This window comes from Rousettus aegyptiacus, unplaced genomic scaffold, assembly GCF_014176215.1.
Source record: "Rousettus aegyptiacus isolate mRouAeg1 unplaced genomic scaffold, mRouAeg1.p scaffold_m13_p_6, whole genome shotgun sequence".
Taxonomy (NCBI): Eukaryota; Metazoa; Chordata; class Mammalia; order Chiroptera; family Pteropodidae; genus Rousettus; species Rousettus aegyptiacus.
Genome location: NW_023416309.1, coordinates 87283451 through 87296800, shown reverse-complemented (window position 1 = coordinate 87296800; position 13350 = coordinate 87283451). Strand labels below are relative to the sequence as shown.

At 59.3% G+C, this 13350-nt stretch overlaps 1 protein-coding gene across 2 annotated transcripts; it reads right to left on the bottom strand.

The window, feature by feature from the left end:
• Nucleotides 1-1185: 1185 nt before the first annotated feature.
• Nucleotides 1186-10607, bottom strand: TBX2 (T-box transcription factor 2). Of its 2 annotated transcripts, XM_016143377.2 has the most exons (7): nt 9858-10595; nt 8500-8767; nt 7362-7508; nt 6090-6166; nt 5826-5989; nt 4755-5389; nt 1186-2583 (listed from the first exon to the last, which is right to left on the bottom strand). In XM_016143377.2, exons 1-7 carry the CDS (start codon nt 10250-10252, stop codon nt 2131-2133), a joined length of 2139 nt encoding a protein of 712 aa, XP_015998863.2. In that variant the 5' UTR covers nt 10253-10595; the 3' UTR covers nt 1186-2130. The 2 variants fall into 2 exon arrangements, with proteins under 2 accessions (XP_015998863.2, XP_036078113.1); XM_036222220.1 differs by lacking the exon at nt 7362-7508 and having other exon boundaries at nt 9858-10607.
• Nucleotides 10608-13350: the final 2743 nt, after the last annotated feature.

Here is a 13350-nt window from a genome sequence, read left to right as displayed (position 1 = left end):
CAACATCCTCGCCAAATTCAACATGGCCAGAGGCCACCTTCCTCCCTGGAAGAGGCGGACATGATTCTCTTTCCTTGCAAATATGTCGGCCCACAAAGGTGTCCTGGGTGCTTGGAGGCCCAGATATTGTCAATTCCACTGCCACCTTCACCCTTGCTCCATCTCACCATCTCTGGTGTCTCAGGTGAGTTGGGGGCCATTGCTTCCTGACCTCCAAAGTCCCAAGGTGGACAGCCTACTTAACCAAGACATCGCAGATCCCGAAGGCTTAAAGAGGAGAAAACTGGGAAGAAGGTGAGGGGCTCAGTGATGGAGAGACCTAGGGGTGAGTTGGGGGAGTGACCTCTCATCTCCCACCCCTTCCCACTGCTAGGATTAGGGGCTGCAGACTTCTGTTGGCTGGCGAGGAGGAGAGAAGATGTCTCCTGCCTAGCTCACATGATGCTGGCGGGAAGCAGTTGTCCTTGCAGGGGTGGGCCTGGGGGAATTACCGACCGAAGGAGACTGATACAAAGGGACTCCCAAGGAGATCCGCAGGGGAGCCCATTTTTATACGGAAGGAAACGGAGACAGGAAAGGAATAGCCTATTGACCTACACTCCCTAACGCCCCGAGATATTTAGATGAGTTACACAGAACTTTCAGTCTAGACTTTGACACTCTAGGTAAGAGCCCTGACACGGAGGAATTTTTTTTTTTTTTTTTTTTTTTTTTGAGGCTCAGAGGGCAGAGAGATGGAAAAGGATTCTAGGTCTGCGGTCTTTACGGGACCACAGCCAAACCTTCCTTCGGAAGGGAGAGAGGGAGCCTGGATCACCCACCTAGAGGCGCTAAAAAGGGATGCGTTTCCACCAGGGTGTCTCAGAAGGGGAGCCGGGAGTCCAAGGAGTGGCTGGAACGGCGGACAGAGGTGAGTGGCCAGCAGAGGGAGCCCGGCCCCCGGCCTGGGACGCAGCCCGCGCTAGGAGCTCGAGGCCGCACGGCGCCTCCTAGCCCAGCCCGCGGCCCGCACCGGCGCCGCCCAGCCTCGCAGCTCCGCCTGCTGCTCCTGCTGCGCTGCCGCCCCCAGAGTGCAGCTGCAGCCGAACAGGGGGCGCCCAACCTTTTGTCCCGCCTCCAGTCCCTCCTAGCGCGCTTGCTACACCCCAGCCCCGCGCGGCCCACAGAGCGCACAGCGCCGTTCACTTCGCATTGTAGCGTTTTATTGTTTTCTCTCATTTTTTTGTCGTTTCGTCTCGCTCCGGAGCGAAAAGTGAAAACCTGAGGTGGAGCCCGCGGGCCAGGCGAGCAGAGCCCGGGCGGAGGGGCCGAGGGGCTGGCGGGGTGGGAGCTCCTCCGGGGGTCGGGGCCTTCTGCAGCCAAGGGCCACCCCCCCCAGCCCTGTACAATATAGATGCTCATGTAAAATGAAAATTTTAAATGCTATGAGTTAATCTCTAAATATTATGTACACAGCCATGTACACTTTTGAATAAATTAATACCAATTTGCATATTCTGGGAATCTTAAAGCTTATTTACACAAATTACCATTTATTTCATAAATATCTTTTTTCCCTGGGGACTCAAGGCAGAAGTGTCACTCCCTCCGCTGACCCAGGGGTGGGAGGGGCGCCTGTCTCTTGGGGGAAGAGGTGGGAGGACTACAAGAACAGGTCCCACCCAGCTCAAGTCTACACTGACTTCGGTCTTCACTGACCCCAGCAGCCTTCATCCCAGATTCTCAAGCGGTCCAGGCACGAGGCTAAGGAGGCTCTGAAGGTCCCTCCCAAGCTCCCGCCCCTGACCCCTGCACCTTCTGGCTCACAGACAGATGGCTGGGATGGGGATGAAGCCTCCCTACAGCGCTGGAGGGCCCAGAGAGGCCCCAGGATGACACCTTGACACTGGAACAGATCTGGACTGAGTCCAGCGTCCCCGAAGTGACTCTGTTCCTTGCAGCCGGATTCCTTTTGAGGCCCAGGGAAGTGTCCCAGGCCCCCGCTGGCTGATCGGGCTCTATTCCGGCGGCTGCAGCCTGTTTTCGCTCCTTTATTTAAATAAATACCGATTCTGTGCTGTACAGGTCCCAAGCAGCAGGGGCAGGCAGCCCAGGAGGCCTGCATGGCAGCGGAGCGGCTGGGCAGCCCCCTCACTTGGGCGACTCCCTGCCGGGGGAGAGGGCTCGCTGGCTCTCCAGCCCACTCACCAGTCTCTGGATGCTCTGCAGTTCACTGGCCGCCTCTTTGGCTGAGCCGCTGGGCGACAGGGCACCACGGGGTGGGGCCCCCACTTTTCGGAGAGCCAGCTCAGGCAGCGGACTGGGCTCCCGGCTATTGCTGCCTGCAGCCTTGGAGCTCTCTGCCACCAGCCCAGTCGTGAGGAGGCTAGTGCTAGGCGGGATGGTGACTGGGATCTGGTAGGGACTGAAACGCAGGCGGGGCCGGGCACTGCCCAGAAAGGGGCTCCGGGAGAGGGAGCCAGCTGCGGCAGCCGCGGCAGCTGCAGCACTGGTGGCTGGCAAAGCGGAGGCAGCTGCCGCAGCGGCTGCCATGTAAGTGTAGGGGTAGGGGAAGAGGCCTCCGAAAGTGGGCATTGGGATTCCCTGGAAGAAACAGAATAAGACAAAGGTTAGGCATTCTGCCTGAGGTATTCCTGATGGTGAGCTGGTACTAGAGGTGGTGCTACAGCTGGTAATCTTTGCCCCACTGTTTTAGGAATGTAAGACCAGAGCTCACATAACTATAACTCTAAGAAGCACAGACAGACATGAGCCAGTATGCCCATGGCCATCCAAGTCAGAAGGGGAGATCACTTCAGATTGACACAAAGGCCTGGAACCATCAAGTTCTGTGCCAATAGGAGTAAGAGGAAGCACATTCCAGGTGGCTGAATTAGCGAGGGCAAAGGCCTAGCAGAAGAAAACAAGGCAGGTGTAGAACCAGGTGGCCAGCAGGTAGCTTTGGCAATCTTGGGAGGTTCTAATCACTTAGAACACTGTCCTCCCCAGCCCTTCTATCTGCAGGTGCCCCAAAGGGCCAAGGAAGCACAGTCAGGGGAAGGAACTTTATAAATTCTCCCTCTGCCCGCTCACCTGCTGAGAGGTCTCCTGCCTGGGCCAGGAGAAGGGCAGAGATGCCAATCAATTTATAAACTGGCCTGAATATTCTACAAAGAACTCCTGGCTGCACCTTAATAGCAGCTGAGGTAGGAATGCAGTCTTTGCCTGTGGAGAGCACAGTAGCCAGGAAACCCTGGATAAACACCGCCTGAGTCCATGAGGCCCGACTTTTGGATTATCTGACCTTTGAAATAATGGCTCACTCCCCAGAGTATGTCGGTAAGGGGAGGAGGGCAGGGAGCTGACTCTGCTGGGACGCTAGGGATACTCAGGCCTGGCTCAGGCAGGGAAAAAGAAAGCAGTAGCTTAGTTAGAAATGAGAAAATATCCTTCCTAGAAGGTCAAGCCCTACTGGGCATTCAGACCTGGCATCTCAAGTCAGGAGAAATGAGGAAGGAGTCAGATCGCCCAGGCTTTGGCTCTACCTGAAGGCCAGGGGCAGGTTACCCTGGTTTGGGAACTTAACCACTAGCTGTATACCAAGTGATGCCTCCTGAATTCTGAGTACTCTTACCCTGGCCTTGCAACTGTTGACCAGGCTATGTCTAGAAGCCGTGTCTTCCCCATGACCTCTAAGATGCCCAAGCTTATCACCAGAATTTGTCTGGGGAAGAGGCATTCACGTACACACAGAATCAAGGGCGCAGATTCAATCTCCAGGTCCTGAATTCCATTTTCCAGAGCATTCCTTTCTAGCTTAGAGCCCCAGATATATGATGTTAGTGCCTTCAATACTCATTCCACCCCCACCCGCACTGAGCTCTGTTTAAAACTCATCTCGGAATCCCCTCCCCCACTTTAAAAATATTTGCTTCTGAACCAAAGGAGACGTCTTAGACCTGAACTCCTATTTTCCTTCCCTTAAGATAAGATCTCAAGGGTTCAATTTGCCAGAAACCTCAGAGGGAAGAAAATGAATAAAGAGATTCCAAATCTTTCCACAGGGAATATTCCACCCAAGCAACCAAAGAGGCTACTCTCCCTATTGGATCTCCTGATTTTCCTGCTGGCCACAGTTTCATAAACTCTCCCCTGGGAGCTCAGAATTTCGACCAAGGCCTGGGGAACTGAGCCCCTCTTCCCTGACGTGCAGGGCTAGAGGGAGTTAGGAGCCCCAAGATGGGAGAAGGAACAGCTCTGTCCTTTATCAAATCAGAGGGCTTCCTGGAGTGCTTGAAAGAGGCATCTGGAGGTGGGTCATTTTAGTGGTCAATCGTCCAGAAAAATATTGCAAAATGTCTCACTCCCTTTGTCCAGCCACCTTGGTTGTTCAGGGACGGACAGTGAGCCAAGGGTCTTTGTTCCCAAGAAATATGTCCTGAGGCCAGGAAAGTGGACATCACAAAAACCAGGGGCAGCCCCAGAACAAGAAAAATTTAATGGGTGTTTTGGTCTATGCTGCGGTTATAGGGAAGGAAACAAACCCAGAGAGGGTCAGGGACTTGCCCAAGGTCACGCAAGAGTCAGAAGCAGCACCCTGGCCAGACCTTGGACCTATAGTCTTAGTCTCCCCGAACCTAGGTGTTGTAGAGCATGTTCATGCTTGCCCACTAGATCTCTGAGCACCTCTGGCACCCTTAAGCCCTTTGCCCACCTCAGCCACCCACATCACTCCTTCCCCCTCCATTGTGTTGCCACCAGAACACAGGTCTTACCTGAGATGCCAGCATGTGCTGGGAGAGGTGGAACGGGAAGGGTGCGGCGGCGGTTGCCGCACTGGCTGTGTGGCCCAGCCCGCCTGCGTCCAGCCCGGTGGCGGTCCCCGGCCCACCACTTCCACCGTTGCCACCCCCTGCCACCGAGGCCAGCAGGTGACCCATGCCCATGGCAGAGAAGGCTCCGGGGCCCATGGCGAACTGTCCCGGGTGCAGGAAGAGTGGCTGGCCGGCCCCCAGCGGCCCGAAGAACTGCTGCCCGTGCAAGTGGCCAGAGAAAGCCAGTCCTGGCAGGTGGCCGGCGCCCAGGGGGGACGCACTGTCTGTCTGCACCACCAGCGGTGCCAGGCTGGGCTCTTTGCCTTCGCCCACCTCCTTGCGCCCCTCGTCCTTCCGCCGAGTTTCGGGGCGCTCCCTCTCTAGGTTCCGCAGACCAAACGGGCCGTCCCCACCGCTCTCAGCTGGCTCCTTCACTCTCTCTGGGCTACGCCGCTCCCGGGCGCGCTCAGATTCGGTCAAACCAGGAGGGCTGCTGCCGTCTAGGGCCGGGCTGTGGCCTAGCGCTGGTCCCGCGCGCTCCTCGCTCAGCCTCTCCGGCTCTGGGTCGCTGTCCGCGGCGCACGACTTCTCATCGCCTGCGGGGAGAGAGAATGCGCGGGGTTACAGGGGCCCGGGAAGAAAGAGACTGGGAAGGCCCATCTGGTGTCTGGGTCGTGTCTGGGAGACCTGGAACAGCCTGCTCTTGGGAAGGCCAGGTCGGAGGCTTCTAGATCCCCGTCGGGCAACGGGCAGTGTGGCACGTCACCTCATCCAAGACCCCTTATTTACAGTGAAAGAAATTGGGCCCTGTAGAGTTTTCTTTACTGTTACAGAGTCACAGAGCGCCAAGGACCTAGCTCTGAGTCCCGCCGGGTCTTCTGGCTACCAGGGACCGCCCATCACAGACAAACTGCTGGCGCTTCCCCCATGCCTTAAGATTAGCCTGAAGCTGAGAAAAGAGCCAGCCAGAGCCTTGAAGAGACTTTCCCCTCCCCCTTCCCTCAACCCTGGTCCGACCGCTCGACCCCCCACCTCTGGTCCGGTGCAAGCGCAAGGGACTAGGCGCTGCCCCGGGGGAGGCTGGCGGTTCCCGCGCAGGGGGAGGGTCGCAAGACGAGGCGTCCGACTCGGCGCCGTCGCGCTCAGGCTTGCAGTGCTCTTCGTACAAACGCAGAGAAGGCAGCGTCAGCTGCTTCCTGGGGATGAGCAGAGGGATTGGGTCAGAGGAGAGCGCACCACCCCCCACGTCCTGCTCCCTCAGGCACCCGCCGCGCGGCGGTCTCCAGGACCCCTTACCTTTTCTCCCGCCTGCCGTTCCCGGTGTCCCGGAAGCCCTTAGCAAACGGGTTGTTGTCTATCTTCAGCTGCGTAATCTGCGGGGACCGGGGGTGGGGGGCGCCAGGTCAGGATGCGGGTCTTCCAGCCTGGCCTGGGGCACCCCGAGGTCAGCGGCTGCCGGCCCAGAGGAGAGCTTACTTGGTACCCGCCCGCCTGGGATGGGCCGCTCGGAGCCTAAAAGCGGGCTGTGCAGAAAGCGACAGGGTCTTTCCTCCTTCAGAATCTTTATTCGAGGCAGAATCGCTCAGCTTGCACACACAAGTCCAAAGCTGTGCGCACAGAATCGAAATCTGTCCAAGCATGCACACAGTCGGTCACCCAAGTTAAACAAACCCCGCACCTGAGCAGGCGCGCACAGACACAGCAGAGCGCAAGCAGGTCCGGAGACACATGAAAGACAAATCACACTCACGGGCCCGTGCACATGCAAGTACACACAGACAAAACAAGTGTCCACAGAACAAACGAATAAACACGCCTGCACACGTATCCAGGATGCCCCAAATGGGGCATGCGCACCCACGCTTACACATCGGTTCACAAAGACAGAAAGAACGACAGTCAGGAGGACACTCGGACACTCTCATTCACCGGAGAGTGGTACACACCGATGCTCTGCCCTTCTAGAGAGAAGGTGTGGAAAGGCAGCGAGCAGAAAACGCCCTTTGGCTTAACGGAAAAGTCTCTAAGCACCTCCCAAGAGGTCCAGGGTTGGACTGGCCCAGAGTAAGGTGCTTTGGGGGCGCTGTGTCACCCATCCCGACCTCTGGCTCCAGCGGGGAGGGTGGAAACTGGGCCCTGGGTTCCTAAGCATGGACGTCCTAGCGTGGGGTTCCTAGCGTCGGGAGAGCCTGGGCACATTGCCTCGGGCGCCCTGTCTTCATTTAAATTCCCATCCCTGAGCCAAGAAATAAACGAATGAAATGTAAAAATGTCAACGCGGGCCCGGATTCTCTGCTAATTGCTAAGCAAACATTCCCACCCCTAAGAGAGCTCAGCTGTTGCGCGTCCCCGGGAGCGTGTGTGTACGTGTCCCGGACTTGGGAGGGAGCCTGGGGGTTTTCGGTAGGTGCTGCGCTTACAGATGAAAGACTTGGTGCTAGGGAATGGACTGTGAGGGAGCAGGGTGGGTCTGGAGGGCTGCTGGCCGGTGTGAGTGGAGGGTTGGAACCTGCACGTGTATAAGTTTGCCAGTGCAGGGGCTGGGCGCGCCACTCGCCCCGCGCGCACCTTGTCATTCTGGTAGGCAGTGACCGCGATGAAGTCGGTCTCAGGGAACACGTAGGTGCGGAAGGTGCTGTACGGCAACTTCAGGATGTCGTTGGCTCGCACGATGTGGAAGCGCGGTTGGTACTTGTGCATAGAGTTCAGGATGGTCTGTGGGGAGGGCGCAGGTCAGCCGGCAGCCCCCAGACTTTGGCCCCGGCGTTTCTACTCTCTGGGGACCCGAACTCTTTCCATCTGTCTCTCTCATGGTTCTGCCTTCCCTATTCCCCACCCTTTGCTATTTTCTCCTGTCTTCCTCATTCTTCTTGCCAACGTTCTTTTTCTTTCATTTTTTTCTCCCAATTTTCTTATCAGTCTCTCTTTCACCCTCTCTCAATTTAAAACGATTTACCCCAGTTGAAAACAGAAACAAAACAAAATAAAAAACCCTACAACTCCACTTTTAACTTCTCTTCCTGGGCTCATTGCTCATTGCTAAACCCCACAAAGGTAAGACTGGGACCTTCAAGGGCTTCCCCACTACCCTACCTCCGAGTGGGCAGTCCCTTTTGCCCCATGAACTCCCCCCTCCCATTTGCTGGGGCTCTGAGGGCTGAAATACAGAGAACCCCCAAACTCCCTCCTCCGGGTGGGGCATTTGCCTGTAGGAGGAGGGAAGGGAGTCTCAGAGAGGGTGTGGAGGGGAGGGCTGATTTAACTTTTAAATCTCCTCTTTTGGGAAGAGGGATGGGGCCATGGGTCTTGAGGAAGGGTGAGGACAAGCTAAAGTTGTGGGTAGGTCTTCCAAGCTCCGCACCTAAAAATCAGTGGCTGCACAATAGAGTCCCAGCCACACCAGTCTCCCACCAGACGCTAGGAAGAACTTCTCAAAGGCCTAACCCAAGCTGAGATTGTGAGCAGCCTTGAACTTACCAGCCCCGACATCACCATTCCCCAGGCTTGCAGAGCAGAGCTCTCTGGGCCCAGGCCCAGCCAGCATAGGCCACAGAGTAGTGACCTTGGCAGGACCACTCTGGGGGTTCAGACAGCACTCCCCTCTGGGGAATCCTCCTGCTTCACTCTCCCATCCCAGGCTGTAGTGCCAGGTGCCAGTCTCCCACCCCCTCCCCTACCCCCATATCAATCCCCGTCCCACACTCACGAAGCCGTGCTTGTCAGAGATGTTGTTGGTCAGCTTCAGCTTATGGAAGGCCACAGGCTTGGCCATCCACTGTTCTCCCGTGGCCGGGCTGTCTGGGTGGATGTACATACGTTTGGGCATCTCAGGGTCAGCCTTGCCGGCCACCATCCAGCGTGAGTTATGGAATTTATATCGGCAATCATCGGCGGCCACAATGTCCATCAGCAGGATGTATTTCGCCTTCTTGTCCAGGCCGCTGACTCGCACCTTGAAAGGAGGAAACATCCGCCTGCAAGGGAGCGGGGAAGACGCCATGGAACCCGGCTCTATGTCGAAGGACCTCTCTTCCCAGACGCACAACACTGCCTGGAGCTTCCACATCTTGTGTTTCCCTGCTGTTGCTGATCTGCCCCCTTATTACTGCCCAGGAGACCTAACCTGTGATTGTTCCTCCTGGGATATTCCATTTCTGCCTGTTAGACCCTCTCTTATTATAAGGTTTCCCACTGGCCCTATGCTCAGATATCTTTTGCCCTCATGAGATGAAAGCCTGTGTCTAGGAAAGAAATCCAGATCCTCTAGAAATACACATGCTTCTTTTGAATCTACCCGAATTTCGTTCAGGGGATATACCCACTTGAAACTGAAGCTCCCAGAAATACATTCAGAGGATGTTTGTTTGGGGAACTGGGTTATAGCGCTGAACAAGGACCCTGACCCTGAAGTTCGGGGGAAGAGGGTGAGCCTGAGGCCTGGATTTCTCGGCGGCTGAGTCAAAGAGTGGAGGAGTGGGGGCTGTGGTTTTCTTCTGGCTTTAGGGCCTGGCACAGTGTGTTCGTCCGGAGCTCCTTGCACCTAGGCCCAGACGAGGCTCCCTGCCGGATCAGGCTGAGGCTAGGCCCGCTCCACGCTCGCTGCTGGGACGGAGCGGCGGGCGTGAACCAGCGGGCCAACCAGGGTCTAGCGGGGTGCGGGTCCCAATCTTGGCTCCGGGGTCCGAGAAGCGTCCGGGAGACGCTGCATCTCCTCGGAGCACCAAGCCAGATGGAGAGGCAGGAATGCAAGGCCGCGAGGCTAGGTTGCAGCAGAGACCTCCGAGACCCGCCAGGGCCGAGCCGAGGGGACTCCTCAGCTTTGGGACTCAGAACGGTTGGAACTATTCTTTAGGAGAATGTTTTCGTTTTACCTCATTCGGGAGATTTCGATGTTTTAAAAATCGCTAGGTGCCGAATTTGAAAAGTCATTTGGTTGTTTGTGGGAGTTAAGCGTGGCGCTGGTCCGGAACTGGGAGCCGCGAGCGGGAAGCTCCGCGCTGGTGGGTGCTGTCGGGTCCCCCAGCCCGCCCTCCCGCGCGCCCTCCGGCCAGCCGACCGCCCTACCTCCCGGATTTGGTGATGACCATCTCGGTGCCCAGCTTGTGGAACTGGTCCCACAGTTCCTTGGCCTCCAGCGTCACCTTGGGGTCGTCCTCCACTTCGTCCTCGGGCTCCAGGCTCTTAAGCGAGCGCAGATGCGCGGCGGGCGGGTGCGGGCCGAGTGCCGAGACGTGCAGCCCCGCCTCGGCCGCTGCCGCCGCGGCCGCCGCCGCGGCCGCCGCCCCCGCCAGGCCCGGGTCGGGTAGTGGCTTGGCCAGAGCGCCCGGCGGCAGGGCGAGCGCTGGGAAGAAGGAGGGCTGCGCCGCCGCCAGGAAGGCGGACATGGGGAAGTCGGCCGGCCGTGGCGCGTGGAACGGATGGTAAGCCATGGCGCTGGCCGCCAGCGCCGGCTCTCTCATCGGGACATCCGGCCCAGGCGCCTGGGGGCCGGGGCCGGGGGCGCGCGGCTCGGACCCCCGGCCCGGGCGGCGGCGCGCGCGGAGGAAGGGCGACCCGGGTGGCAAGCGCGGCGGCGGCTCCTCCCGGCTCCCCGTCCGGCGCACGGCGAGGGGCACGGGGCTCTGAGCGCGGGGGTGGCGGGGGCTCTGCGCGGGGCTGGGCTGGGCTGGCCCGCTCCGGCGCCGGGGACCACGCGCGACTGGTTAGATCTTGTCGTGATCTCTGGAAAACTGTGACTATCTCACATGTCCTGCCCTGCTCGGATCCCCTGCGCTAACGAGCCAGGCCCCCCTTGATTGCTGATTTTACGCTTTTTGGACCAATTGTGGGTCTCCGGGGGCGGGGTTTTGACAGCTCAGGCCAAGCTCCGGCCGGGAGGGGGGGCCCGGGAGAAGGTGTCGGAAGCCTCAGCAGTAAGAAAACATGTCAACAGAATAAAATATTAACCAATGACGGGCCAGCGGGCCCTGAGACCCCTCCCCCTGCCTCGGCCCCCACCGCGCGCCCGCGCCTGAGGCTGCCTGCGCGGGGACCGGATAGCGCGGCGGGCCGACCCGACCCGCCGAAAGGGCCTGAGGCGGGGGGCGCCCAGACCTAGGACCCTGGGGAAGGAACCCCAGCCGCACGCCTGCCCCAAGTGCAAAGCATTGACACGGCCCCGAGAGGAGAGGGGGCGCCCTCCTTCTCCAGCGCCCGGCAGCCTGGCCGCCCTGGCCCGCGCCCCAGCTTGGCCTCCGACCCCGCTCTTGGCCGCGGCGTCACCCGGGGCCCCTGCACTCCGGAGGGAGGCTGCGGGTGCTGGAAAGAGAGGCCGGTGGGCGGGCGAATCGGGAGGCGCGGGCGGCCGAGGTCCCGGAGCGGAACCCAGGTGGCGGGAGCTGGTGAGTGGTGCGGGGGCAGAGCCCTGGTGGGGCCGGCGTGGGCGGGAGCGGGACACGGCCTTGCACTAGGGAAACGCGGGGACCCCCTAGCCTGAGCCTTCCCTCACAGGAAGACTCAGGAGGAGCCTGGAGTTCCGGGCAAGCCTTAAACTCAGCCCAGACTCCGTCTGCTTCCCGACCCGGCCCTGAGCCCTCCGATGGCCAAGAGAGCGAGTCCTCGGGGCTAGGAAGGGAGTGCACCTTCGGCTGAGCACTGGGTGGCTCCGCGCGGGCTGATCCCGGCCCCCAAATTCTTTACCCGAAACCCGACGAATTTTCGCTGCATCCGGTACGGGAGACAAGTCTCCCTTATCCTACACACCGGCATCCTCTCTCCGCTCTCCGCCACTTTCCTAGAGTTCCCGACTCTCGCAAGCTCAAGTCCCCCAAGTTCAGTAGTGCCGAGTAACGAGTGTGGGAGTCAGAATGTCTGTGTGCACCTGTGGTTGAAACTCCCCCGCCCCCGATTGAACCCAGTCGGTTTTCGCTGTCAGTCTTCGTTCTCTGGCAATCCCAATTATTCCGCGCCCTCCACCCCCATGGTGTGTGTATGTGTTGCGCCCAGTGTGGTGGGGCCCTCTGTGAGCAGCGGGAGCGGCAACTTAAGGCGTGCTCCCAGAGAGCGAAGCGGACACACACCTGCCTTGAATCTGGCTCCGGCGCCGACGCCCAGACTGATTCCTGGCGGTCACGTTCCGAAGGACAAGACTGACCACGAACTAGACCTGGGTGACACTGCTGCCCGCACAACCAACACAAATGTGGGTGAGTTCCGCGGGCGCGGGCCTTGTGCTCCCGTGGTGGGCGCGTACAGCGCGCATCCACTGCGACCCAGGCAACCCTGCCCATCCGCTGCGCACACTCAATCTCGGGGCATCTTGTCGCTGCACACTAGGACCTGGTGTGTAAAGCCTCATATCGCGGAGCTGCTCGGGTTCCGGACCGGCCGGAGCGATTTGGGATCCGCGACCTTTTTTCTATTTTTCCGACCCGGCAATGGCACTCTCGTAACTCCGGTTACCCAGCGCTCACACGGGCACCGCCGCCGCAGGGTTTCTCTTCACGACCACGCTCTTGGCTGGGTCGCTCCTCCTTAAGGGCCTCCTCTGTCCAGAACCAATCGTTGACTCCAGGCTGTGCAGTCTATGCAGCCGGGGTAGGATCCGTTGCAGCTTTACACAGGCAAAGTCCTGCCGGCTCTATCTTAGACAGGGTGTGCCCCCCTCGGGAGGGACGTGCGTGGATAGATTCGAGCAGCCTGTGAGGTGACCAGATAATAGCCAGGGCAGCGTTCCTTAGCCAGGAATCGGGGTATGGGCCTGGAAATTCGTGAATACATTTGCAAAATCATGTGCATATACGTATTTTCATACTTGTAAGAATGTGTGTACATTTAAGTAGGTACAATTTGGACATTTTCCTGGGGAAGGTCCGTAGCTGGTCCAAAGGTTCAAGGCTCAGAAAGTTTGATACATGCTGGCCTGGGTTGTTTGCCCAAGAAGCCCGGTGGTGACAGGGTAGCAACTGCATTTGGGGACCACGAACCCACCCGGCCACAGGAATTGGGCCACGGACCTGCTCTTCTGCGGCCACAGGATTGGTGGGCCGGGCCCCCACTGATTGCCCCGCCGTCCCGAGACCAACCCGAGGTCCTACTACAGCCACTCTCAAGATTCTGAATCTATCCCCAGCCATACTCTCCAGCGAGGAATATCCTTGGCTCTTCGAAAACCGCGCGGGGAAGGCCCAGGAGGCTCTGGAGCGGCGCCGTGCGATGCCCAGCTCCTGCTCGGCCCCTCCCCCACCTGGATCTACTCCTCTTCCCCTTCCCGGGAACAGGCACCTCTGGGGGAGGGGGTCCCTGGGGCTGAGTGTGCCTGTCTCTTTAAGAGGCCCCGGGGGGCGCCTTGCAAGCCGCCCAGGGCTGGAGGAGGAGGGCATGGGCGGGGGCGGCTGGCGCCAGGCGGCCGAGGCTCCACAACAAAGCTCCGTCCCCTGTCACTTCGCATCGGCCGGGCCCCGCAGACGGGCGGGGGACGCGCGCTCAGTCGCCCCTCCCTCTCCCAAGCGCTCCTGGGCCCCGGCGTCCGGCGGGCGCGGGCCTCCCAGCCTCCATCCCGTTGCACGTGCACAGTGCG